At 44.3% G+C, this 26,964-nt stretch overlaps 1 protein-coding gene across 1 annotated transcript; it reads left to right on the top strand.

Moving 5' to 3' along the window:
• The first annotated feature begins 21,520 nt into the window (after positions 1-21,520).
• LOC140515294 (uncharacterized) lies at positions 21,521-25,245 on the top strand. The gene is made up of 2 exons (XM_072625929.1): positions 21,521-23,898; positions 24,908-25,245. The coding sequence occupies exon 1, from the start codon at positions 21,637-21,639 to the stop codon at positions 22,537-22,539; it is 903 nt and encodes a 300-aa protein (XP_072482030.1). The 5' UTR covers positions 21,521-21,636; the 3' UTR covers positions 22,540-23,898; positions 24,908-25,245.
• Positions 25,246-26,964: the final 1,719 nt, after the last annotated feature.

Below are 26,964 nucleotides of genomic sequence, written 5' to 3'. Positions count from 1 at the left end.
TCCAGGCCCTGTACCAGGACCCTGGCCTTACAGCAACACCCAGGACCAAGGACCCAGGACCCAAGCCTTCCACCAGGACCAAGAACCCAGGACCCAGACCTTCCACCAAAAGTCAGGACCCAGGCCTTCTACCAAGAGGCAAGAGAAAGGATCTAGGACCTAGGCCTTCCACCAGTACCCAGGCCTTCTACCAGGACCCAGTCTTTCCACCAAGATGTAGGACCAAGGACCCAGACCTCAGACCCCAAGCCTCAGCTTAAGGTCTTCTATCAGGAGCCACTACCTGAGAGCCAGGCCTTCTACCAAGAGCCAGAACCTAGGCCTTCCACCAGGAGTCAGGACCTAGGACCCAGGTATTCTACCAGGACTTAGGCTTCCCAGCAAGAGCCAGAACCCAGAACCCAGGCCTTCCACCAGGACCCAGGCCTTCCACCAGGACCCAGGCCTTCCATCAGGAGCCAGAACCAAAGACCCAGGAACTAGGCCTTCCACAAGGAGTCAGGCCTTCTATCAAGAGCCAGGAATGAGGATCCAGGACTCAGGCCTTCCACCAAAAGCCAAGACCCAAGGACCCAGGACCCAGGCCTTCTACCAAGAGGCAGGAGAAAGGATCCAGGATTCAGGCCTTCCAACAGTACCCAGGCCTTCTACCAGGACTCAGTCTTTCCACCAAGAGGTAAGACCAAGGACCCAGACTCCAGACCCCAAGCCTCAGCTTCAGGTCTTCTATTAGGAGCCACTTCCTGAGAGCCAGGCCTTCTACCAGGAACCAGAACCTAGGCCTTCTACCAGGACCTAGACCTTACACCAGGACCAAGGACCCAGGTCCTCTACCAGGACCCAGGCCTTACACCAGGACCAAGGACCCAGGACCCAGGCCTTCCACTAAGACCCAGGACCAAGGACCTAGGACCCAGGATTTCCACCAAAAGCCAGGACCCAGGACTCAGGACCTAGGGCCTTCTACCAAGAGGCAGGACAAAGGATCCAGGATCTAGGCTCTCTACCAGGACCCAGGCCTTACACCAGGACCCAGGACCAAAGACTCAGGACCCAGACCTTACACCAGGACCAAGAACCAAGACCCAGGCCTTCCACCAAGAACTAGGACCAAGGACCCAGGACCCAGCCTTCCACCAGGACCAAGAACCCAGGACCCAGGCCTTACACCAAGACCCAGGACCCAGGACTTCCACCAAAAGTCAGGAACCAAGGACCCAGGACCTAGACCTCCTACCAAGAGGCGGGACAAAGGATCCAGGATCCAGGCCCTCTACTAGGTCCCAGGACTTACACCAGAACCCAGGACCAAGAACCCAGGACCTAGACCTTATACCAGGACCAAGGACCCAGGACCCAGGCCTTCCACCAAGAACCAGGACCATGGACCTAGGCCCCAGGCCTTCTACCAAGAGGCAGGACAAGAGATCCAGTATTCAGGCCCTCTACCAGGACCCAGGCCTTCCACCAGGACCAAGGACCCAGGACCCAGGACTTCCACCAAAAGCCAGGACCCAAGGACCCAGGACCTAGGCCTTCTACCAAGAGGCAGGAAAAAGGATCCAGGATCCAGGTCTTCCACCAGGACCGAGGACCCAGGACCCAGACCTTATACCAGGACCAAGGACCTAGGACCTAGAACTTCCACCAAAAGCCAGGCCCATGGACCTAGGCCCCAGGCCTTCTACCAAGAGGCAGGACAAAAGATCCAGTATCCAGGCCTTCCACCAGGACCAAGGACCCAGGACTCAGGACTTCTACCAAAAGCCAGGACCCAAGGACCCAGGACCTAGGCCTTCTACCAAGAGGTAGGAAAAAGGATCCAGGATCTAGGCCCTCTACCAGGACCCAGGCCTTCCACCAGGACCAAGGACCCAGGTCTTCCACCAAAAGCCAGGACCCAAGAACCCAGGACCTAGACCTTCTACCAAGACTCAGGAAAAAGGATCCAGGATCTAGGCCCTCTACCAGGACCCATGCCTTACCAGGACCAAGGACCTAGGACCCAAGCCTTCCACCAGGATCTAGGCCTTCCACCAAGAACCAGGACCAAGGACCCCAGACTTCTACCAAGAGGCAGGACAAAGGATCCAGTATCCAGGCCCTCTACCAGGACCCAGGCTTTACACCAGGACCAAGGACCCGGGACCCAGACTATACACCAAGACCTAGGACCCAGGACCGAGGACTTACACCAAGACGAAGGACCCAGGACCCAGGACCCAGGACCCAGGCCTTCCACCAAGACCCAGGACCAAGGACCAAGGACCCAGGACCCAGGCCTTCCACCAGGACCAAGGACCCAGGACTTCTACCAAAAGCAAGGACCCAAGGACCCAGGACCTAGGCCTTCTACCAAGAGGTAGGAAAAAGGATCCAGGATCCAGGCCCTCTACCAGTACCCAGGCCTTCCACCAGGACCAAGGACCCAGGTCTTCCACCAAAAGCCAGGACCCAAGGACCCAGGACCTAGGCCTTCTACCAAGAGGCAGGAAAAAGGATCCAGTATCCAGGCCCTCTACCAGGACCCAGGACTTATACCAGCACCCAGGACCCAGGCCTCCTACCAAGAACCAGGACAAAGGAACCAGGATCCAGGATCCAGGCCTTCTGCCAGGACTCAGGCCTTATACCAGGACCAAAGACCCAGGATCCAGGCCTTGTACCAAGATTCAGGACCAAGACCCAGGACCAAGGACCCAGGATCCAGGCCTTAAACCAAGACCAAGGACCCAGGACCCAGGCCTTATACCAAGACTCAGGACCAATACCCAGGACTCAGGCCTTCCACCAGGACCAAGGACCCAGGACCAAGGACCCAGGCCTTCCACCAAAAGCAAGGATCCAAGGACCCAGGACCTAGGCCTTCTACCAAGAGGCAGGAAAAAGGATCCAGGATCCAGGCCCTCTACCAGGACCCAGGACTTACACCAGCACCCAGCACCCAGGACCAAGGACCCAGGCCTCCTACCAAGAACCAGGACAAAGGATCCAGGATCCAGGCCTTCTGCCAGGACTCAGGCCTTATACCAGGACCAAAGACCCAGGATCCAGGCCTTGTACCAAGATTCAGGACCAAGACCCAGGACCAAGGACCCAGGATCCAGGCCTTGCACCAAGATTCAGGACCAAGACCCAGGACCAAGGACCCGGGATCCAGGCCTTAAACCAAGACTAAGGACCCAGGACCCAGGCCTTAAACCAAGACCCAGGACCAAGGACCCAGGATCCAGACCTTATACCAAGACTCAGGACCAAGACCCAGGACTCAGGCCTTCCACCAGGACCAAGGACCCAGGACTTCCACCAAAAGCAAGGACCCAAGGACCCAGGACCTAGGCCTTCTACCAAGAGGCAGGAAAAAGGATCCAGGATCCAGGCCCTCTACCAGGACCCAGGACTTACACCAGCACCCAGCACCCAGGACCAAGGACCCAGGACCCAGGCCTCCTACCAAGAACCAGGACAAAGGATCCAGGATCCAGGATCCAGGCCTTCTGCCAGGACTCAGGCCTTATACCAGGACCAAAGACCCAGGATCCAGGCCTTGCACCAAGATTCAGGACCAAGACCCAGGACCAAGGACCCAGGATCCAGGCCTTATACCAAGACTCAGGACTAAGACCCAGGACTCAGGCCTTCCACCAAGACCAAGGACCCAGGACTTCCACCAAAAGCAAGGACCCACGGACCCAGGACCTAGGCCTTCTACCAAGAGGCAGGAAAAAGGATCCAGGATCCAGGCCCTCTACCAGGACCCAGGACTTATACCAGCACCCAGCACCCAGGACCAAGGACCCAGGACCCAGGCCTCCTACCAAGAACCAGGACAAAGGATCCAGGATCCAGGCCTTCTGCCAGGACTCAGGCCTTATACCAGGACCAAAGACCTAGGATCTAGGCCTTGCACCAAGATTCAGGACCAAGACCCAGGACCAAGGACCCAGGACCCAGGCCTTAAACCAAGACCCAGGACCAAGGACCTAGGATCCAGGCCTTACATGAAGACCCAGGACCAAGGACCCAGGACCCAGGCCTTAAACCAAGACCCAGGACCAAGGACCTAGGATCAAGGCCTTACATGAAGACCCAGGACCAAGGACCCAGGACCCAGGCCTTAAACCAAGACCAAGGACTCAGGACCCAGGCCTTAAACCAAGACCCAGGATCAAGGACCCAGGATCCAGGCCTTACACCAAGACTCAGGACCCAGGCCTTCCACCAGGACCAAGGACACAGGACCCAGGACTTCCACCAAAAGCAAGGACCCAAGGACCCAGGACTTAGGCCTTCTACCAAGAGGCAGGAAAAAGGATCCAGGATCCAGGCCCTCTACCAGGACCCAGGCCTTAAACCAAGACCCAGGACCAAGGACCCAGGATCCAGGCCTTACACCAAGACCCAGGACCAAGGACTTCTAGCAAAAGCAAGGACCCAGGACCTAGGTCTTCTACCAAGAGGCAGAAAAAGGATCCAGGATCCAAGCCCTCTACCAGGACCCAGGCCTTACATCCGCACCCAGGACCAAGGACCCAGGACTTCCACCAAAAGCCAGGACCCAAGGATCCAGGATCCAGGCCTTCTACCAGGATCCAGGCCTTCCACCAGGACCCAGGACCTTCACCTTCTACCAGGACCCAGGCCTTCCATCAGGAGCCAGAACCTAGAACCCCTGACCCAGGCCTTCTATCAAGACCCAGGCCTTCCACCAGGGGCCAGGACCAAAGATCCAGGAGCCAGGACTGAGGATCCAGGACCCAGACCTTCCACCAGGACCAAGGACCCAGGACCCAGGACTTCCACCAGGAGCCAGGACCCAGGCCTTCCACCAGGACCAAGGACCCAGGACCCAGGCCTTCCACCAGGAGCCAGGACCAAGGACCCAGGTTTTCCATCAGGACCAAGGACTCAGGATCCAGACCTTCTAACCAGGAGCTAGAACCTAGGACCCAGGACTTCCACCAAAAGCCAGGACCCAGACCTTCTACCAAGAGGCAGGACAAAGGATCCAGGATCCAGACCTTCTATCAGAATTCAGGTTTTCTACCAGGATCTAGGCCTTTTACCAGGACCCAGGCCTTCCACCAGGAGCCAGCACCTAGAACACAGGACTCAAGCCTTCTGTCAAGACCCAGGCCTTCCACCAAGACCCAGGATCAAGGACCCAGGACCTAGGCCTTACACCAGGACCAAGAACCCAGGACTTCCACCAAAAGTCAGGACCCAAGGATCTAGGCCTTCCACCAGGACCAAGAACCTGGGACTCAGACCTTTTACGAAGAGGCAGGACAAAAGATCCAGGATCCAGGTCTTCAACCAAGGACCCAGGACCCAAGCCTTTTACTAGGACCCAAGCCTTTTACCAGGACCCAGGCCTTACACCAGGACCTAAGATTCAGGCCTTCCACTAGGAGCCAGGGCCCAGACCTTCCAGCAGAATCCAGAACGCAATCCTCAGGCCTTCCAGGAGCTGGAATCATCCCAATCCCCAGGTCTTCTACTGGGAGCCAGGACCCATGACCCAAGCTTCAGGTCTTCTACCAGTGGCCAGGACCCAGGCCTTAGGCCTTCCATTAGGACCCTGGACCCAGAACCCAAGCCTCAGGCTATCCATTAGGACCCAGGACCCAGAACCCAAGCCTCAGGCTATCCATTAGGACCCAGGACCCAGAACCCAAGCCTCAGGCCTTCCACCAGGACCCAGGAGCCAGGACCCAGGATTCAGGCCTTATGCCTTCCACCAGGAGCCAGGAACCAGAAGCCAGGACCCAAGCCTCAGGCTTTCCACCAGGACTCATGACCCAATTCTCACCAGGCCTTCTACTGGGAGCCAGGACCCATGATACAAGCTTCAGGCCTTCCACCAAGACCCAGGACCAAACTTCAGACCTGTCACCAGGAGCCAGGACTGAGGCCTTACCTTCTACCAGGACTCAGGATCCAGGACCCAAGCTCAGTCCTGGCACTAGGAGCAAGGACCCAGCCCGTCCACCAGGAGCCAGGACCTAAGCCTCAGCCCTTTCATCAGGACCCAAGTCACAAAACTCCTACGTGGAGCGTAGTGACACCTTGACCTTGGGGTTAGTTGCAGCAAGGATTTCCCTGGGAGTCAGGATTCATGAGTTTCCCTTGTACTCCACATATTCCATGTTGAATCAAGAGACACCAGGACCTGAAATAAAGGAATGCGCTGGGAAGTAAAGTGTGAGTGCTTTAAACTTGGAGTCCAGATATAAACAATGCACTGGATGTCAGGAGAGACTAGCATCCCTATTTAGAGAAGGAGCAGGAATCATTCAACTTGAAATCAAGAAACACAAGTCCTCCATTTAGCCAAGTAAGTCAAGATAAAAAATCCCACTTCAAATCAGGAGTAATCTCTGGTGAGTATTCCTCTTGGTAAGTATTGATTCAGATATTCCCCTTGTTTGGATACTGGTATTCTACTTAATTATAGGAGTTTCAAGGAGGCAGAAACATCCCACTAGAAGACAGGCCACAAGCATTCTTTCAGTGCTGTGACACTCAAGGATCCCTGCCCCTCTCCTCTTAGTACTTGGAGTAGCAAGTCTTGCCCTTTGCATAGTGAAGCAAACACCTGTGTTTATTTAGAAGCAGATGTTGCCCATTGTCTACAGAAACACTTTTTTCCCTGTGTTCCTGGAGAGCTGGGCATTCCTTCCCTTCAGTACCTAGAGATGCAAGTGCTGACCTGGACCTGGAGCCCGAAGCCTTCCATGCCTGTGTCTGCAGAGGCAAAGATTTCTTTGGTGAGTGAAGAGGCAGGCAGTCTATGCTTTGTGTCTGCTGAAAGAAGCATTTCACATAGAGGAGGGAGAAGAAGGCCCATTTGGAAATCCGAGGAGAAAGGATTTTTTGCCTTTTTCCCTAGAGCTGCAAGAATTTCCCCCACTGGACATGCAAGTATGGGCACATACTTGCACAAGATACAAGTATATTACCCTGTGTTTGTAGAAGCAAAAACTGCCCTGTGCCTGGATGAAAAGGATTCCTCTCCATTCTGTTCCTGGAGAAGCAACTATTGCCCAATTCCTGAGGTAAAGTGCTTAATCAGTGCTAGTTAACTGGTATTGCCCTCTGTTTGTTACCTTCTGTGTCTGCACAAACATCCTACTTGGAGCCCAGCCACAGCATTACTTGTGTCAGTAATCGGGAAATATCCCACTTAGATCAGCAAGCATTGCTTCTGGAGTCAGGAAACATGCCTTCCATTGGAATCACGATCAGCAAGCATTCCCTTGGAATTAGGAGACTTGGTCATTCTCATGGCAATCAGTGAAGTTAGAAGATACAAGCCTTGTACTTAGTGAAGCAGGAAAATAGTCCTCTTGGATTCAAGTCTTCCCTTGGGAGTCTGCAGCTGGAAACGTTTCACTTGGAGCCAGGACACGTCTTCTACTAGAATCAGGAGGAGGTAGCATTCCACTTGGAATGAGGATCATTGAGCGTTGCTTCTGGTGTCAAGAAAGCAGAGTCTTCCACTGGGAATCAGGATCACTAAGAAATGCTTGGAGGTAAGAGAAACAAGACTTCCACTGGGAGTGAGGAACAGGAAATTGTCTACTTGGATTCCAGATCAGCAAGCATTGCCTCTGGAATCAAGAAACATAAGCCTTCTTCCTGAAATCAAGAGATCTGAGATTCAGTCAGAAGCAAGAAACATTACAGTTGCATTCCAGATCAGTAAGCATTGCCCCTGGAGTCCAAGAGACAGATACTTTTCAGTCAGAGTCAGTAACAGTCCTTTGGAGTCAAGACGAAAGTATCTTTAGAATGAAAGTATCTTCAGAAGTCAGGAATCAGTATACAAGCCTTCTTCTGTGAATAAGGTTCAGCAAAAATTCCACTTGGGGTCAAGAGATACATGCCTTCCACTGGGACCAGTGAATCTTCCAGTTGGAGCCAAAGATTAGCAAGCATTCCCTCTGGAGACGAGAATAAGCATTCCACTTAAAGTCAGGAAACCAGGCTTCCAGTGGGGATCAGAAACAGGACATATTCCATTTTGAGTCAGGATCACAAGCATTGCCTCTGGAGTTTGGGACATCAACTTTCCACTGGAAGTCAGGATCAACAAACCTATTCATTTGTTCATGATTAGAAAGCATTTTACTGAAAATCAGAAGACACAAGTATTCCCTTTGGATTTAGAATGGGAGATCCCAAGATTCATCTGGGTTCATGATGATGTAAGTATTGTCCCAGGCCTAGAGAATTAGTGTCTAGAAGCAAGTATTCCCCTAGGCCCAGAGACAATATTTCACTTGGAATATTGGGGTACCTCTTGGTGCCAGATACTCTATTTCTAAATGGAAAAGTATTGCCTTTGTGTCTGCAGAAGCAAGTATTTCCCCCTTGTGCTTGCAGAAGAAAGAATTTCACCTTATTTCAAGAGTAGCAAGTAGAACCTTGTTTTGTTTCCTGAGGATGCTACCATTCCACTTTGATTCTGTAGAATCAAGCACCTCACTTGGAGCTCCCTTTGGAGTAGAGTCAAGAAATGGGAGCCTTCTACTGGGAGTCAGGAGACAAAGTCTCAATACTTAAGAGGAGTTAGGAGGAGGAAATATTATTCCATTTGGATTCAAGATCAGTAAGACTTTTCAGAGTCAAGGCACAGGCCTTGTGCTGTCATTGTGGAACAGGAATCCTTCTCTTAGAGAGTCAAGAGATCTCACAGCAACAGGAAATATTCCATCTGATTCAAGATCAGCCAGCATTGCCTTTTTCTTAGAGTTAAAAAACACACCTTCTACTGTAAGTCAAGAGGAAGAAACATTCAACTTGGAGTCAAGACAGAAACTTCTGTTGAGAGTCATGAGCAGGAAAAATGCCACTTGGACTCAGAAGACAAGTCTTCCTCCTGGAGACAAGACACAAACTTTCAACAATCAGGAGATGTGGTCTTTCCCCTCAGAGTCAGGAGCAAGTCAATAAACCTTTGTCAAGACCTTAATATGTGCTGAGGAGTAACAGCAGGCACACCCTTTGCAGCCAGGAGCAGCAAGTATTTCCTCTAGAGTCAAGCAACAAGCATTCTTTTGGGTTCAAGATGGAAGTCACCAAATGGTGGGCAGGAAACCAATCATCCCACTTGGATTCAGGAGTAAGTCAATAGCCAGGGAATTGTGGAGCAGCAAACATTCCTCTTGGGGTCAGGAACAGCAAGCATTTTACTTGGAGTTAGAGAAGACACAAGACTCCTTGGAGTCAGGAGACCCAATCATTCCACTTGGATTCAGAAGGAAGTTAACAAGTCAGGGGAAGCAAACTTTACTTTTGAAACCAAGAAACTTCCAATAGGAAGATGAGAACACCTCCCATTTGGAGTCAATTACAGGAAACCTTCCACTTGGAATCAAGAAATGTGACTTTGAGTCACAATTAGCAAGATTTCCACTGGGGGTCCAGGAGTAAGCCAACAAGCATTTCTTAAGAGTTTACAACATATCTGGCAGTAAGACGCATGAGACACTCCCTTTGTGGTCAAGAACAGAAAGCATTCTCCTTGAAGGAAGAGCACTTTGAGTTAGGAGTAGCAGCATTCCCGTTGGGGATAAGACGCACTTCCACTTAGAGTCAAGAGACCCAAGGCTTCTACCTGCTATCAAGATAAGCAAGCATTCCCTTGGAGAAGTCTGGATACGAGTCTTTCCCTGGCAGTCAGGAGACACAAGAAGATCACTCAGGCAGAATCCAAGTAGTTCCTTGATCCGGGTAGCTCTCTTTCAGCAGAAGCACACATTTCCTCAGTGCCTGTAGACTCAGGCATACGCCTCAGTCTTCGGAGATGTAAGTATTGCCCTGTGCCTAGGGAAGTATTACTTTTGTTACAGAGGTATTACCTTAGGCCTAGAGACCTGGTGCCTCTTGGAGACCTGAGTTTTGCCTTATTTCTAGAAAAAAAGTCTGTTCCTGTAAAAGCAAGTATTTCTCTTTGGTATAGTCAGAAGCATGCATTCCTTTTGGTACCAGGAAACTCAAAGACTCCCCTGGGTCCCTGGAGATCCAACTGTTGCCCTCTGCCTGTGGAGAAATGGATTCTGCTTTATGCAACAACAAACCCCAAAAATAGTTTTAGAAAGAGATTTATTAGGTCATTTGGTAGAGAGAGCCAGAAAGAATGGCGGGGGGTGGGGGGGAGGTGACTCCCTACCAAGTCCTTGTGAGGTTACATTATAGAGTTCAGACAAAGGCATAAGGACTGATTGGCCTCACCTAGAGAAGGTCAATTTGAGATGTACCTCAGTAGTTGTCAGTCTATTTTGGAGAACTCAAAAGAAGACCCGAGAGGACCCCAAACAAGCACTGGGTGGGATCTAACCATGCCTTACAATCATCTGGCTTCCCTTTGGCCCCCCTGTGTCAGCCTGACCTCTACAGTAAGTTTTTTGGGTCAATGATGTTTTAGTCCCATTAAGATAGGTTCAAACAACATTAATAGATAATCCACAGTTGCTTTCAGTACCTAAGGAGAAAATGATTCCTTTTGGTGCCTGGAGGAAAAAAAAGCATTCCTCTTGATACCTGGATTTAAAAACAAAAAAAGATTCCTCATGGTGACTAGCAGAAAAAAGGGATTCTCCTTGGTGCCTGGAGGAGGGAAAAAAAGGATTCCTCTCAGTTCCTGGAGGAAGGAAAGGATTCCTCTTGGTACCTGGAGGGAGGGGAAGAAAGATTCCTCTCCTTTCTAATAAAAAAAGAATTCTTCTTGGTGCCTGGAGGATTAAAAAAAAAGTTTCCTCCTGATGCCTGGAGAAGACAAACAAAAAAAAAGGATTCCTCTTGGTGCCTGAACAACCAATAAAAAAGGCATTCCTCTGGAATTCCCTGGAAAGTGGGAAAAAGGAACCTTCTTGGTGCCTGGAGAGGAAAAAAAAGATTACTCATTACTCAGTTCCTGGAGGAAAAAATAAAAAGGGCTTCTCTTGGTAAATGACGGAAAAAAGGATTCTTCTTGGTCTCTAGAGGAAAAGGATTCCTCTTGGCACCTGGAGGGAAAAAAAGAAACAAGTATTGTCCTGTGTCTGGAGATCCCTCTTGTCTACAGAAGCATGCATTACACTTGGTACCTGGAGACTCAAGGATTCTCAGTGGTCCATGGAGATACAAGTATTGTTTTATGTCTCCTGAAGTAAGCATTCTTCTTGGTATCTCCAGAGACAGGTCTGTTATTCTGTGCCTGCAGACAAAAGGATTTCTTTTGGTGCCTAGAGAAAAGAAAAGGATTCCTCTTGATACCCCAGGAGAAAAGTGGCACCTGGAGGGAAAAAAAAGGAGTCCTCTTTGTTCCTGGAGAAAAGAAAAGGATTCCTCTTGGTACTCAAGGGAAAAAGGATTCTTCTTGGCACCTGGAGGGAAAAAAGGGAATCCTCTTGGCACCTGGAGAGAAAAAAAAGGAGTCCTCTTTGTTCCTAGAGAAAAGAAAAGGATTCCTTTTGGTGCCCAAGGGGAAAAAAAAGTGATTCTTCTTGGTACTCAAGGGAAAAAGGATTCTTCTTGGCACCTGGAGGGAAAAAAAGGAGTCTTCTTGGCACCTGGAGGGAAAAAAAGGAGTCCTCTTTTTTCCTGGAGAAAAGAAAAGGATTCCTCTTGGTACTCAAGGAAAAAAGGATTCTTCTTGGCACCTGGAGGGAAAAAAAGGAATCCTCTTGGCACCTGGAGAGAAAAAAAAGGAGTCCTCTTTGTTCCTAGAGAAAAGAAAAGGATACCTTTTGGTGCCCAAGGGGAAAAAAAAGTGATTCTTCTTGGTACTCAAGGGAAAAAGGATTCTTCTTGGCACCTGGAGGGAAAAAAAGGAGTCCTCTTGGCACCTGGAGGGAAAAAAAGGAGTCCTCTTGGAACCTGGAGGGAAAGAAAGGAGTCTTCTTGGCACCTGGAGGGAAAAAAAGGAGTCCTCTTTTTTCCTGGAGAAAAGAAAAGGATTCCTCTTGGTACTCAAGGAAAAAAGGATTCTTCTTGGCACCTGGAGGGAAAAAAAGGAATCCTCTTGGCACCTGGAGAGAAAAAAAAGGAGTCCTCTTTGTTCCTAGAGAAAAGAAAAGGATACCTTTTGGTGCCCAAGGGGAAAAAAAAGTGATTCTTCTTGGTACTCAAGGGAAAAAGGATTCTTCTTGGCACCTGGAGGGAAAAAAAGGAGTCCTCTTGGAACCTGGAGGGAAAGAAAGGAGTCCTTGGCACCTGGAGGGAAAAAAAGGAGTCCTCTTTTTTTCCTGGAGAAAAGAAAAGGATTCCTCTTGGTACTCAAGGAAAAAAGGATTCTTCTTGGCACCTGGAGGGAAAAAAAGGAATCCTCTTGGCACCTGGAGAGAAAAAAAAGGAGTCCTCTTTGTTCCTAGAGAAAAGAAAAGGATTCCTTTTGGTGCCCAAGGGGAAAAAAAAGTGATTCTTCTTGGTACTCAAGGGAAAAAGGATTCTTCTTGGCACCTGGAGGGAAAAAAAGGAGTCCTCTTGGAACCTGGAGGGAAAGAAAGGAGTCCTTGGCACCTGGAGGGAAAAAAAGGAGTCCTCTTTTTTTCCTGGAGAAAAGAAAAGGATTCCTCTTGGTACTCAAGGAAAAAAGGATTCTTCTTGGCACCTGGAGGGAAAAAAAGGAATCCTCTTGGAACCTGGAGGGAAAGAAAGGAGTCCTTGGCACCTGGAGGGAAAAAAAGGAGTCCTCTTTTTTCCTGGAGAAAAGAAAAGGATTCCTCTTGGTACTCAAGGAAAAAAGGATTCTTCTTGGCACCTGGAGGGAAAAAAAGGAATCCTCTTGGCACCTGGAGAGAAAAAAAAGGAGTCCTCTTTGTTCCTAGAGAAAAGAAAAGGATTCCTTTTGGTGCCCAAGGGGAAAAAAAGTGATTCTTCTTGGTACTCAAGGGAAAAAGGATTCTTCTTGGCACCTGGAGGGAAAAAAAGGAGTCCTCTTGGAACCTGGAGGGAAAGAAAGGAGTCCTTGGCACCTGGAGGGAAAAAAAGGAGTCCTTTTTTCGTGGAGAAAAGAAAAGGATTCCTCTTGGTACTCAAGGAAAAAAAAGAATTCTCTTGGCACCTGGAGAAAAGAAAAGGATTCCTTTTGGTGCCCAAGGGGAAAAAATGATTCCTCTTGGTACCTAGAGGGAAAAAAAATTCCTCTTGGTGCCTGTAGAGGCCAAGTATTGTCCTGTGTCTGAAGATCCTCTGTCTACAGAAGCATGCATTACCCTTGGTACCTGGAGACTCGAGGATTCTCAGTGATCCATGAGATACAAATACTGTCCTATGCTTAATGAAGTAAGCGTTCTTCTTGCTATTGCCAGAGGCGATGCCTGGAGAAAAGAAAAGGATTCCTCTTGGTGCCTAAGAAAAAAGGATTCCTCTTGGTACCCAAGGAAAAAAGGATTCTTCTTGGCACCTGGAGGGAAAAAGGAGTCTTCTTGGCACCTGGAGGGAAAAAAAAATGAGTCCTTGGCACCTGGAGAAAAGAAAAGCATTCCTCTTGCTATCTAAGGAAAAAAGTATTCCTCTTGGCACCTGAAGGGAAAAAAAGGAGTCCTCTTGGCACCTGGAGTGAAAGAAAAGAAACCTCTTGGCACCTGGAGAGAAAAAAAAAGAGTCCTCTTTGTTCCTGGAGAAAAAGAAAAGGATTCCTTTTGGTGCCCAAGGGGAAAAAAAGTGATTCCTCTTGGTACCCAAGGAAAAAAGTATTCTTGGCACCTGGAGGGAAAAAAAGGAATCCTTTTGGCACCTAGAAGGAAAAAAAAAAGAAACCTCTTGGCACCTGGAGAGGAAAAAAAAAGAGTCCTCTTTGTTCCTGGAGAAAAGAAAAGGATTCCTTGGTACTCAGGTTAAAAAGGATTCTTCTTGGCACCTGGAGAGAAAAAAAAGAGTCCTCTTTCTCTCTGGAGAAAAAGAAAAGGATTCCTTTTTCTGCCCAAGGGGAAAAAAAGTGATTCCTCTTGGTACCCAAGGAAAAAAAGATTCTTCTTGACACCTGGAGGGAAAAAAAGGAATCCTCTTCGCACCTGGAGGGGAAAAAAACGAGTCCTTGGCACCTGGAGGGAAAAAAAGGAGTCCTCTTTGTTCCTGGAGAAAAGAAAAGATTCCTCTTGGTACTCAAGGCAAAAAGGATTCTTCTTGGCACCTGGAGAGAAAGAAGGGTCCTCTTGGTTCCTGGAGAAAAAGAAAAGGATTCCTTTTGGTGCCCAAGGGGAAAAAAAGTGATTCCTCTTGGTATCCAAGGAAAACAGGATTCTTCTTGGCACCTGGAGGGAAAAAAAGGAGTCCTCTTTGTTCCTGGAGAAAAAGAAAAGGATTCCTTTTGCTGCCCAAGGGGGAAAAAAGTGATTCCTCTTGGTACCCAAGAAAAAAAAGATTCTTGGTATCTGGAGGGAAAAAAATGAGTCCTTGGCACCTGGAGGGAAGAAAAGGAGTCCTTTTTGTTCCTGGAGAAAAGAAAAGGATTCCTCTTGGCACTCAAGGAAAAAAGGATTCTTCTTGGCCCCTGGAGGGAAAAAAGGAGTCCTCTTGGCACCTGGAGGGAAAAAAAGAAACCTCTTGGCACCTGGAGAGAAAAAAAAAGTCCTCTTTGTTCCTGGAGAAAAAGAAAAGGATTCCTTTTGGTGCCCAAGGAGAAAAAAAGTAATTCCTCTTGGTACCCAAGGAAAAAAGGATTCTTTTTGGCACCTGGAGGGAAAAGAGAGGAATCCTCTTGGCACCTGGAGAGAAAAAAAAGGAGTCCTCTTGGTTCCTGGAGAAAAGAAAAGGATTCCTCTTGGTACTCAAGGGAAAAAGGATTCTTCTTGGCACCTGGAGGGAAAAAAAGGAGTCCTCTTGGCACCTGGAGGGAAAAAAAGGAGTCCTCTTGGCACCTGGAGGGAAAAAAAGGAGTCTTCTTTGTTCCTGGAGAAAAGAAAATGATTCCTTTTGGTGCCCAAGGGGAAAAAAATGATTCCTCTTGGTACCTGGAGGGAAAAAAAATTCTTCTTGGTGTCTGTAGAGGCAAGTATTGTCCTGTGTCTGAAGATCCTCTGTCTACAGAAACATGCATTACCCTTGGTACCTGGAGACTCGAGGATTCTCAGTGATCCATGAGATACAAATATTGTCCTATGCCTAATGAAGTAAGCGTTCTTCTTGCTATTGCCAGAGGCGATGCCTGGAGAAAAGAAAAGGATTCCTCTTGGTGCCTAAGGAAAAAAAGGATTCCTCTTGGCACCTGGAAGGAAAAAAGATTCCTGTTCCTGGAGAAAAGAAAAAGATTTCTTTTGGTGCCCAAAGGGGAAAAAAATGATTCCTCTTGGTACCCAAGGAAAAAAGTATTCTTCTTGGCACCTGGAGGGTAAAAAAGGAATCCTCTTGGCACCTGGAGGGAAAAAAAAGGAGTCCTCTTGGCACCTGGAGGGAAAGCTTGCTCTTGGTGCCTGGAGAAAATAAAAGGATTCCTCTTGGTGCCGAAGTTAAAAAAAAGAATACCCCTTGGTATCTAAGGAAAAAAGTATTCCTCTTGGCACCTGGAGGGAAAAAAAAAGGATTCCTCTTGGTGTCTGGAGAGGCACCTGTGTTTGGAAATCCTCTGTCAACAGAAGCATGCATTACCTGGTTCCTGGAAACTCAAGGATTCTCAGTGGTCCACAGGAGATGTAAGTATTGTCTTATACCTCACTTGAAGTAAGTATTCTTTTTGGGCTCTTCAGAGGCAGATATTATTTTTTGCTGGGAAAAGCAACTACTGTTCTTTTGGTCCTTGTGATAGTCATTTATTGATGCCAAGTGAGATCCACATTCATCTTGATGTACCCAAACCAGATTTCCCTTGATGCCAAGAGATGCCTTTTTTGCCTAGAGAGGCAATCATTCCAGTATGACTTGATGACTGTCTTCATGAATGAAGATAAAATCATTTCAGCATTTCCCTTGATGCAGATATCCTAATGATTTTCTAGAGAATCACATTCTACTTGTTTCACAGCCATAGGTTTATGGAGAGCCAAAAATCCTTTTTGTTTTCTGAAGAGGTGGTTCCCTTGCTTTCCAGAGGCAAGCATTCCAGTTGGTGTCCAGAAATGCAAACATTCCAGGAAATTCCAGTATTTCCCTTGATGCAAGTCTTCCACTCATTTTCTGCAGAATCAAATATTCCATTTGTTTTATGGGAGTCAGAGGCAAAAAGTCTTGTTGCCTTCGGGAGAGGCAAGCATTCCACTTGGTGTTGAGATGTAACTATTCTAGAAGTTACAGTATTTCCCTTGATGCAAGTATTCCAATCATTTTCTGGAGAATCAAATATTCTTGTTTCATGGGAGTCACAGGTGTTTGGAGAGGTAAAAAAAAAAAAATCTTGTCTTCTGGAGAGGCATGTATCCACTTGGTGTCCTTAAATGCAAATATTCCAGGAAATTCCAGTATTTCCCTTGATGCAAGTATTCCAATCATTTTCTGGAGAATGAAATATTCTACACAAGTATCATTGCATTCTGGCAAGGCAAGCATTCCAGACTTGGTGTCTGGGAATGCAAATGTTCTACGAAATTCCAACATTTCTCTGGATGCTAATATTCTAATCATTTTCTGGAGACTTAAATGTTCCACTTCTTTTGTGGGAGTCAGATATTTTGGAGAGACAAAAAGTCTCCTTGCCTTCTTGAGGTTTGAGCATTCCACTTGGCTCTGGAAGTGCAAATATTCTAGGAAATTCCAATGTTTCCCTTGATGTAAGTATTCCAGTCATTGTCAAGAGAACCAAATATTCTACTTGTTTTGTGGGATATTCCAGTACTTCTCTTGATGGAAGTATTTTGATCAATTTCTGGAGAATCAAATATTCTATTTGTTTTCTGGAGTCAAAGGCAAAAAATCTCATTGCATTCTGTAGAGGCAAGCAGTCCACTTGGTGTTTGGAAATACAAATATTCCAGGAAATTCCAGTATTTCCCTTGATGGAAGTATCTCAATCATTTTCTGGAGAATTAAATATTCCACTCTTATGGGAGTCACAGGTGTTTGGAAAGACAAAAAGTCTCCTTGCCTTCTGGAGGTGCAAGCATTCCACTTGGTGTCTGCAAATACAAATGTTCTAGGAAATTCCAGTATTTCCCTTGATGGAAGTATCTCAATCATTTTCTGGAGAATTAAATATTCCACTCTTATGGGAGTCACAGGTATTTGGAAAGACAAAAAGTCTCCTTGCCTTCTGGAGGTGCAAGCATTCCACTTGGTGTCTGCAAATACAAATGTTCTAGGAAATTCCAGTATTTCCCTTGATGGAAGTATCTCAATCATTTTCTGGAGAATTAAATATTCCACTCTTATGGGAGTCACAGGTGTTTGGAAAGACAAAAAGTCTCCTTGCCTTCTGGAGGTGCAAGCATTCCACTTGGTGTCTGCAAATACAAATGTTCTAGGAAATTCCAGTATTTCCCTTGATGCAAGTATTTCAGTCATTTTCTGCAGAATCAAATATTCTACATGTTTTATGGGAGTGAGAGGCAAGCATTCCGCTTGGTTTTGAGAAACACACATTCTAGGAAATTGGTGTCCAGACAGTTAAGTATTCTGGAAATCTGGCATCCAGAGAGGAAAATATTTTGCCTGGTTTTTAAAGTATCAATTTCACCCCCATTTTTTTTCCTGCTTGGTTTCTGAAATTCTACAATGTTTTTTCCTACCGGGGTTCCAGAATACAATTTCCCCCTTCTCTGATTGGCTTCTAGAATTTTTTTCTCTTCTTCCACTTCTCTCCCCACCTCTACCCTCCCACCTGGATTTCTGGCATATTAGTTATATTTTTTTGTGCCTGGTTTCTGGAATTGACATTTTTTCCCTGTGATATATATAATAAGTTTATATATAATATAATATATATTATATTATATATGTATATATATTTCCCCTCCCTGGTTTTTGGAATGCTGGGGGCTTTTTCATGCCCAGTTTCTGGAATCTACAACTTTGTCCTGTGCTTCATTTCTGGAAGACTAATTAATTTTTCCCTGCCTGGTTTTGGAAATCTACAGTTTTGTCCTGTGTTATACTTCTGGAATATTGATTTTTCCCCCTTTAGTTCTGGAATACAATTTTTTCCCCGCCTGGTTTTTGAAATTTACAAGTTTATTCTGTGCTTAATTTCTGGAAAGATTTTTTTCATGCTTGGGTTCTGGAATCTAGAATTTTTTTCCTGTGCTTAGTTTTTGGAATTTTCTTTTTTCCTGTGTGGTTTCTGGAATCTGCATAGTCTCTTCCTCCCACCCAGTGTTTGGTTTTTGGAGTCTTTTTCCTGTGCTTGGTTTCTGGAATATTAATTCCCCCCTCCTCATTTCACTTCTGGAATATTACATTTTTCTGCCTTGTTCCCAGAATCTAAAATAAAAGACACACCCCACACGGTTTATGGAATGTGGAATTTTTCCCCCTTATTGTTTTTTTTGGAATCTCAATTTTTTCCACTTGGTGGCCATAAGTACAGATTCTTAATTTTGTGTTGGTAAGTATTGATTGGTAAGTATAATTCAAATTTGCATTTTTGTGGCTTTGGTAAGTGCCACTTTTTCTCTAGGTATTAATCACAACATTTTTATGTACCTTCTGGGACATTCAAGCCTTCTGCATATTTTATGGAATACAAATTATTTGACTGCTGGGAGACCTAACCCATCCTCCTTGGTTTTATGGAATACAAGTTATTTTTTTCAAAAATTTGTGGAATGCAAACTTAAACGTTTATCAGCTCAGACTTCCAATCATTCCCCCGTTTTCTGTGGAATACAAGCTTTCTTTAAAATGGCAGCTGGGAGCTCTAATTCTCCCACCTTACCTTGGTTTCTGGAATAAATGGTTTTCTTTTATTGGTGACTGAGAGATCCAATCATCCTCCGTGATCTGTGGAATACAAATTTTAAAAAATTGGCGACTGGAAGAGCCAATCGCCTTCTTTATGAAATACAAATTTTTAAAAATTTTCAGCTGGTAGATCCATTCATCCTCCTTGATCTGTGAAATATAAATGTTTTTAAATTGGCATCTGGGAGATCCAATCATTCCTTTGATCTGTGGAATACAAGTTTATAATTTTGGCAGTTGGGCAATAAAATCGTCCCTCTTGGGTTTTGGAATACAGTTTTAAAAAAATTGGCTGATAAGATTTAATCATCCACCTTTGTGTGGAATACAATTTTCTTTTTTGATTTGGCACCTGGGAGATCAGGTACAAGTGTTAGTTTTTTTCTGTTTTGTTTTAATTTGGCAGCTAGGAGATCCAGTCATCCTCTTTGATTTGTGGAATACAAATTTTTTTAAATTTGCTGCTGGGAGATCTAATCATCTCCCTTGCTTTTTGGAATAAGATTTCCCTTCCCCTTCCCCCTCCCCATTTGGCAGCTGGGAGATCTTTTAGTTTGTAGAATACAAATGTTGAGTTTTTTTGGTTTTGTTCTGGTTTTTACTTGGCATCTAGGAGATCCAATCATCCTCTTTGATTTGTGGAATACAAAATTTTAAAATTTGGCAGCTGGGACATACATCATCCCACTTCATTTGTGGAATACAAGTGTTAGGTTAAAAATAAAATTGGCCATTAGTCGATCCAATCATCCTCCTTGATTTGTGGAATACAATAATTTTAAAATTTGGCAGCTGGGAGATCTCAACGTTCCCCTTCCTTTGTGGAACACACGGTTGTTGGGTTTTTGTTTTTGTTTCTTGTTTTTTTTTTCTGTTTGGCAGCTGGGAAATCTCATCATTCCCCTTCATTTATGGAATACAAGTGTTGGTTTTTTAGAAAATTGGCAGCTGAAAGATCCAATCATCTTCCTTGATTTATGGAATGCAATTTTAAGATTTATCAACTGGGAAACCTAATCATCCCCCTTCATTTGTGGAATACCAATTTGGTTGTTTATATTCCCTTTTTCAGCTTGGAGATCTATTAGTCCCCTTTTGTTTGTGGAGTATAATTTTTAAAAATTGGCAGCTGGTTGATATAATCTTTTGTGGAATACAAGGGTTTTTTAGTTTTTCTTCATTTTTTCATGTGAGAGATCTAATCATCTGATGTTTTATGGAATACAAACTTTTTTCCATTAGCATCTGGGAGATCTAATTTGTGGAATATAAGGTTTTGTTGTGGTATTTTTTTCACTTTGGCATCTGGGAAATATGATCTATTGTAGAATAGAAGTTTTTTTCCATTTCTGGGAGATCTGGTCCTCTCATTGTGTGGAATATAAATTTTTGTTTTTAACTGGCATCTGGGAGGATCTAATCTGTTTTGTGGAATAGAAGGTGTTTTGTTTTTTTCCATTTGGCATCTGGGAGAGTTTATCATTCATCCTTGGTTTTGGAAAACAAGGGGTTTTTTTTCCTCCACTTGGCAGCTGGAAGATCTAATCACCCTTTTATTTGTGAAATATAATTATAAATTTGGCAGCTGGGAGATCTAATCATCTTTCTTGTTATGTGCAATATCAGGATTTTAAAATTTGGCTACTGGGAGATGTAATCAATGCCACTGGTTTGTGGAATACAAGTTTGGTTTTTTAATTTGCAAGAAATGTTTTTCTTTGATTTCAGTGACTGGTCATTCTAAATATATCCCTTGGTTTTTAGAATAAAAGTTTGTAAATTGGCAGCTGGGAGATCTTCTTGGTTTATGAAATACAAATTTTTACAGTTTAGTGGCTAGGATTAGGTAATGGACTCCCTTCCCCCACCCTTTAGTTTGTTGAATGCAAATGTTTAAAATTTAGCTGCTGGGAGATACAATTGAGCCCTACTTTCTTGGTTTTTGAAATTCAAGTTGTTGTTGTTGTGTTTTTTTTGGTTAACTCTGATGGAGTTGACCCTTTTAGATTTTAATTGGCTATTGGGAGAACCAATCAACTTGTATTGCTTATACAATACAAGTTTTTGTTGCTTTAATTGGTATCTAGATCTAGTGGATCCTCTGGGGTTATGTAATGCTGGTTGTTTTAATTGGCTGGTGGGAGTTCTAATCAATCTCCTTGGTTTACATAATACAAATTGTTGTTTTCATTGGCAGCTGGACTCCCTTGATTTGTGCAGTATAGTTGTTGCTGCTTTAATTGGCAGCTAGGAGATCCAGTGGATTGCCTTGGTTTAGGCAGTACATACAAGTTGTTTTCATTGGCAGCTGGGAGACCCAGTGACACACTTGATTTAAGTAATAGAGATTTTTGTTGGTTTAATTGGCAGGTGGGAGATCCAATCATGCCCCTTGCTTCATGGAATAAAAGTAGTATGTTTTTTGTTTGTCTTTATTTAAAAGCTGGTAGATCTCCTTGGTTTGTGTGATAGAAGTAATTTTAAACTATTGGTCTGGATTTCCAGTTGCTCCCTTTGGTTTATGGAATAGAAGTGTGTTTTTTTAATTTGGTTGGAAGCTCCAGTTTTCCTTTTTTGATTTGCTGTGAGATCTAATCAGATATCTTGGTTTGTGGAATATGTTTATGATTTGTGGAATATGTTATTTGTTTGTGGAATATGTTATTTTCTTTGGCAGCTGGGAGATAATCATCTCACTCATTTTGTGGAATACAAGTTCTCATCCTTGTGGAATACAAAATTTCTTTGGCCGTCCTTTTTTGTTTATGGAATACAAGTTCTTATCATTGTGGAATACTTTTTTTTGGTATCTCCCTCTTCATGGAACACGAATTTTTTTCAGTTTGGCAGCTGGAAGATCTATTGACCTCCTTTGCTGGCCAGAAGAATGAACTATCCTCCTTGCTTTGTGGAATACAAGTTTTGGGTTTTTTTTGTTTTTGTTTTTGGTTTTTTTTGGTGTTTTTCTTTTGGGGGTTGGCTGCCTGGAAGATCTCATCATCCTCCTTTGGTTTGGAATACAAATATATTGTTCTTCTTCATCTGTGGAATACAAGTTTTTTTTGGGTTTTGGTGCTTGGAAGAAATCGTCATCCTTTGTTTGGAATACAAAATACATCGTTTCCCTTCATTTGTGGAATACAAATTTTTTTTTGGTGGTTTGGTGCTTCGAAGATCTCATCATCTTCCTTGGTTTATGGAATACAAAATTTATCCTTCTTTTGTGGAATACAAAGTCTTTCGGGGGGTTTATTTGGTGCTTGGAAGATCTCATCCTCCTCCTTGGTTTGGAATACAAAATCTATTGTTCTTTGTGGAATACAAGGGATTTTTGGTTTTTTGGGGTTTTTTTGTGCTTGGAAGCCCTCATCCTCCTCCTTGGTTTGTGGAATACAAAATTTATCATTCCTCATTTGTAGAATACAAGGTCTTTCGGGGGGTTTGTTTGGTGCTTGGAAGATCTCATCATCCTCCTTGGTATGTGGAATACAATTCATTTGTGGAATACAAGATGTTTGGGTTGTTCTGGCATTTGTTTTTGGTTTTTGGGTGCTTGGAAGATCTCATCATCCTCCTTGGTTTGGAATACAAATTTTTTTTTTCTTTGTGGAATACAAATTTTTTGACTTTTTCTTGTTTGGATGGGGTTTTTTTGTGCTTGGAAGATTTCATCATCCTTGGTTTGGAATACAAAATGTATTGCTCCTCGTTTGTGGAATATAAAGTTTTCTTTTTTCTTTCTTTTTTTAAGGTGGTGTTTGTTTTTTGTTGCTTGGAAGATTTCATCATCCTTCCTGTTTTGGAATATTTTGTGGAATACAAGTTTTTTTTATTTTTATTTATTTATTTTTTGTGCTTGGAAGATTTCACCCTTGGTTTGGAATACAAAATTTTTTGTTTCTTTGTGGAACACAAATTTTTTGGTTTTTATTTTTGGTGCTTTGGGTTTTTTTTTTTGTTTTTTATGCTTGAAGATCTCATCGTCCTGCTTGGTTGGAATACAAAATTTATTCTTTGTGGAATACAAGGGATTTTGAGGGTGGTTTTTTTGTTTTTTTTTTTCTCTTGGTGCTTGGAAGATTTCATCATTTTTCTTGGTGTGGAATACAAGGGTTTTTTGGCTTTTTGTTTTTGGGGTTTTTTCTTTTTGGTGCTTGGAAGATATAATTTTTCTTGGTCTGGAATACTAAAAACTATCGTTTCTCTACATTTGTGGAATATAAACTTTGGGGGTTTGTTTGGTGCTTGGAAGATCTAATCCTCTTTGGTTTGTGGAATACAAATTTTTTTGTGTGTGTGGAGGTTGATATTGGTAAGTAGAATTGGTGTTGCTGAGTGGGAACATCTCACTTCATTTAGGTAAGTGCCAATTTTTTTCTTGATATTTGGAATATCTATAAATTCTAAAAGATCCCTGGGCAGGGTAGGAAAAAGAAATACTTCATCTACAAGACAGGAAGTCTCCACTTAGGGAGAAACTATTGCAGAGTAAGAGGAAAATTATATTTAAGGCATGAATTCCCATTCTTTTTTATAAAGCTGAAAGTAACATTACTGGATTTGGAATCAGATGGAATTGGGAGGCCTGAATCACTTAGACAGTGTCTACATGATAGGTAGTCTCCACGTAAGGGAAAGTGTATTGCAAAGTAAAAGGAAAACTATTATACTTAGAACATGACTTACCTACACACTTTTAATAAAGCTGAAAGTCCCATTACAGGATTTGAAATCAGATGGAAATCAGAAGTCCTTGGTTTGACTATATAGTCTGTCACTTTCTCTCTGGCCCTCCATTTACTCCTTTTTAACACGAGTAGAGATTTAGTTGACCACTGAGGTCCCTTCTACCTCAATTCTCTGAAAATCAAACTTTCAGCAGTCTGCAGTAAAAGACACGTTTAAATATACAAATAGCCTTTAAAACTACCTCTCCAGCCCTTATGACTGTGCATTATTAATATGTATCATTTATTTTCTAGGTGTGGTGCAAGTCCTTCATTGAAGACCCCAAGCAGCCCTCCAGGTCTTTGGTTGGATCGTTGCATTGTGGATTTCGGGACAGGGTCATCCATGCTGAAGGTATAGGGAGGGCTTCTCTCTTCTGTATCTTTAAAGGAATGTCTCACATACGTGAGATTTGGGGTCCTTTGAAGAATGTCAGCATCGGTGTGCCTCCAAAACTCTCTGGGGCTTTAGGGGATCATTCTCTTCATTCTCTACGTTCCTTATTGCTCTCTTGTGGGATGCAGTGAGCCATTCTGTAGCCTGTTTAGCCATTTCCCAAATAGTTTGTTTCCAGGTTTTCTCTACTACAAATATCTTTAGCGACAAGACCATTAGGAAGTTTCCTCCTTGTTGCTAATGACTTCCTTGAAGCATATTCCCATTAGTGGTACTGCATTTAAAGGCTATAGCCCAGTTAATGAGACATTTGGAGTGTGTGATTGTGCCCCTTCTCATTGCCATCAACCCCTGCCAACAGTGAGTTTTGTCATTTCTGTTTATTTTGCTGGTTGTTTGGGCATCAGATGATACCCTTTATAAGAAACTGGATGTTCTGTTTGCACCTATTTACTTACAGTCTATACTTCTGTGAATTATCTCAGACAATCCTTTAAACCCTCATAGTGGCAGTGGATGCTGGATATCGCCCAGATTTGTCTGATACATTCCCCCTTTCCTTTTCAATGTGAAAAGAGCCGATATTTGAGCCAGGTGACCTGACTCAGAACGTAAGACCTGGATTCCAATCACGTCTGTGACATTTCAGGATCACAATATGTGCACTCCTAATCTCAGATTCAAATGCAAAGCATTTGCTCACCCTAAATAATGGCTGCGTCATAGCCTTGTATAAAGTTTGTTGAACACACCAAGGTCCTTGCTCTCTAGAAGAATCATGAGATTTAGAATTCCAAGGGATCTTAAGAGATCCCCAAGAAGGGGTATGATCTTTTGAGCACAATCACACGTTCACTTATAGAGGAGGCACTGAGGCCTTGAGAGGGAAAAGGATTTGGTACTGTTCTTACAAGGATCCCAAGCAGTACTTACGAGTGTCTCTTTTTTTCCTTTATTCACATACCAGTCACAGCGTAGACCTGTTGCTGAGGAGACCTACCACAGCTGCCCTGGGACCAGAGAAGAGGGATATGGAGAAGAGGAACATCCACCAAGAAATTAATGAATTTCTTCAATAATTACATGTCCTTTGTTATAACTGCAAATCATCTCTATAGATTGTAAACTTTAAGAGGGCAGGCTATTTATTTCTGAATTTGGACCACATTTTGTCAGTTTCCCCTCCTTCCCTGTTATATCATGCTTGTGTGACCTCCTGTAAACCTGCTGCTTTCCTCACCTTACCCCCCCCTCCCCCGCCCCAGATCATGTAATCATGTAATAAACAGTTTCTTTTTAAAAGAACTTTCTTGGTATTGAAAATGATTTCCTGAGGGGAACTGGAATACAGGTAATCAAGAAGCAGAATTTGTTTTTAATGTTGAAACTGTCACTCTTAGACTGGGGTTTCTTTTTCTTGGCTCAAGGAAGATAATGCATGTGGAGGGGAGTTAGCATTGGGACCTGGCTTCTAAGATCAAAGAAATCATTCAAACTCACCATCAGTAAATGAGTTCATTGGTCACTAGGATAGTGGAAAGAGAACCTGAGCTGACTGAATCACAAGCTCTGGATTTGACCGTGACCAATTCAAGCAATCCTTTTGGGCATAATTTCCTCTGCAAAAGGAGCAGATTGAACTAGATCCTACTCTGAATCATTGATTCTGCATCTAGGTTTAATTAAGCTCATTCTGTTTTTTGCTTCAGTTTGAGCCTATATCGGTTTGACCTTCCAACCTTGTCTCATGTGGCACCATCCAATGGTGGAAACTCAGCCTAACAAGAGTCAACACCTTGTTAACCTGAGAGATGTTTCCAGTTTTAAGACTGAGACACTTGGGGGGGAACCTGGATCTGAGCTACATCTATCATTTTTAGGGATAACCTTTGCTTACCCCAGGGCATTAGTTAACTCAGATTTTTTATTTATGGCAGTGGTTCCACACACCTGAGCTTCAAATTTTCTACCAACTGTATTCACCTCTTATTCCCCCATCTCCCAATAGTTAATGATTTGTAAACAAACATTTATCTAACATTTAACTGGCCCTGTATAAGGTCCTATATCCTTTGGTAACTGACAAGCCCTTGTATGTATATACCCACAATTTCCATCAATTTCATTTTTGTAGGCCTATCCATATGGTAAGCACAACCAGCTTTACTTGGTGATGGGGAAGAGGAGTGTATTACCAGTATATAATACTTCTGCCTCCTGGGCAGGCCTCTTTCTTTACGTGAAACACAAGACAAGTGCATTCCACTTCCAGTCTTGGCCAATCCTGAAGGTATGAATTGAAAACTGGGCTCATCTGCAAGTTAATGGAATTCATGCCCTCAGTGACATGGCATTTTCCAACATCTAGAAAAGCGAGTTCTTGACTTAGGGTCCATGAAGTTGGATGGGAAAAAGTGCATCTTTATTTTCACTAACCTCTCATTGAAATTTAACACATGATTTAAGGATATTCCAACAAGGGTCCATAGCCTTCAGCAGACTCTCAAGAGTTCCAAAACATAAAAATTCAGAACCCGTGCTCTAGAACTGAAAACATAACCAAGTAATATGGAAGGCAGCCCAAGAATAGGCCTGCTGGCCCTGTGAATCACAGAAATTCAACCACGGCTGCTGCTAAATTACATGTTTTTTCAGTTGAGGAGGGTGGTTGGGAGGAAGGGGGAACAAGCAATGATAAAAGCGTCCAAGCATTTTACAGTTAGCAAGCACTCTGAGGAGCAAGTTAGGGGGTCTGGTGGAATCAAGTCCACAAGAGAAGGTACCAGATCTCAAATCCTCCACTCCCTCATCTAACTGTACTCCTCAGGAAGAGGACCTAGACATCACTGAGAGAAACCACCTTGGACTCCCAACTCAACTATGCCCAGCCTATCCCCTTTCAGGTGGCTCTGGACCCTTCATCAAGTCAGGCCTTTCATCTAACAGCTCTTACTAGGAAAAGGACCCTATCCTACCTGGGTAGGGTTTGAGGAAATGAGCTGTCTGGAGGGTGGAGGCAGAGGG

Source organism: Notamacropus eugenii, chromosome X (genome assembly GCF_028372415.1).
Source record: "Notamacropus eugenii isolate mMacEug1 chromosome X, mMacEug1.pri_v2, whole genome shotgun sequence".
Classification (NCBI taxonomy): Eukaryota; Metazoa; Chordata; class Mammalia; order Diprotodontia; family Macropodidae; genus Notamacropus; species Notamacropus eugenii.
The sequence above is the reverse complement of the archived record's forward strand: the minus strand, read 5'-3'. Positions and strand labels throughout refer to the sequence as shown.

What these genes read in the sequence shown, in the direction of transcription:
- LOC140515294 (XM_072625929.1), top strand. Translation starts at nt 21,637, where the DNA reads ATGGAACACGAATTTTTTTCAGTTTGGCAGCTGGAAGATCTATTGACC.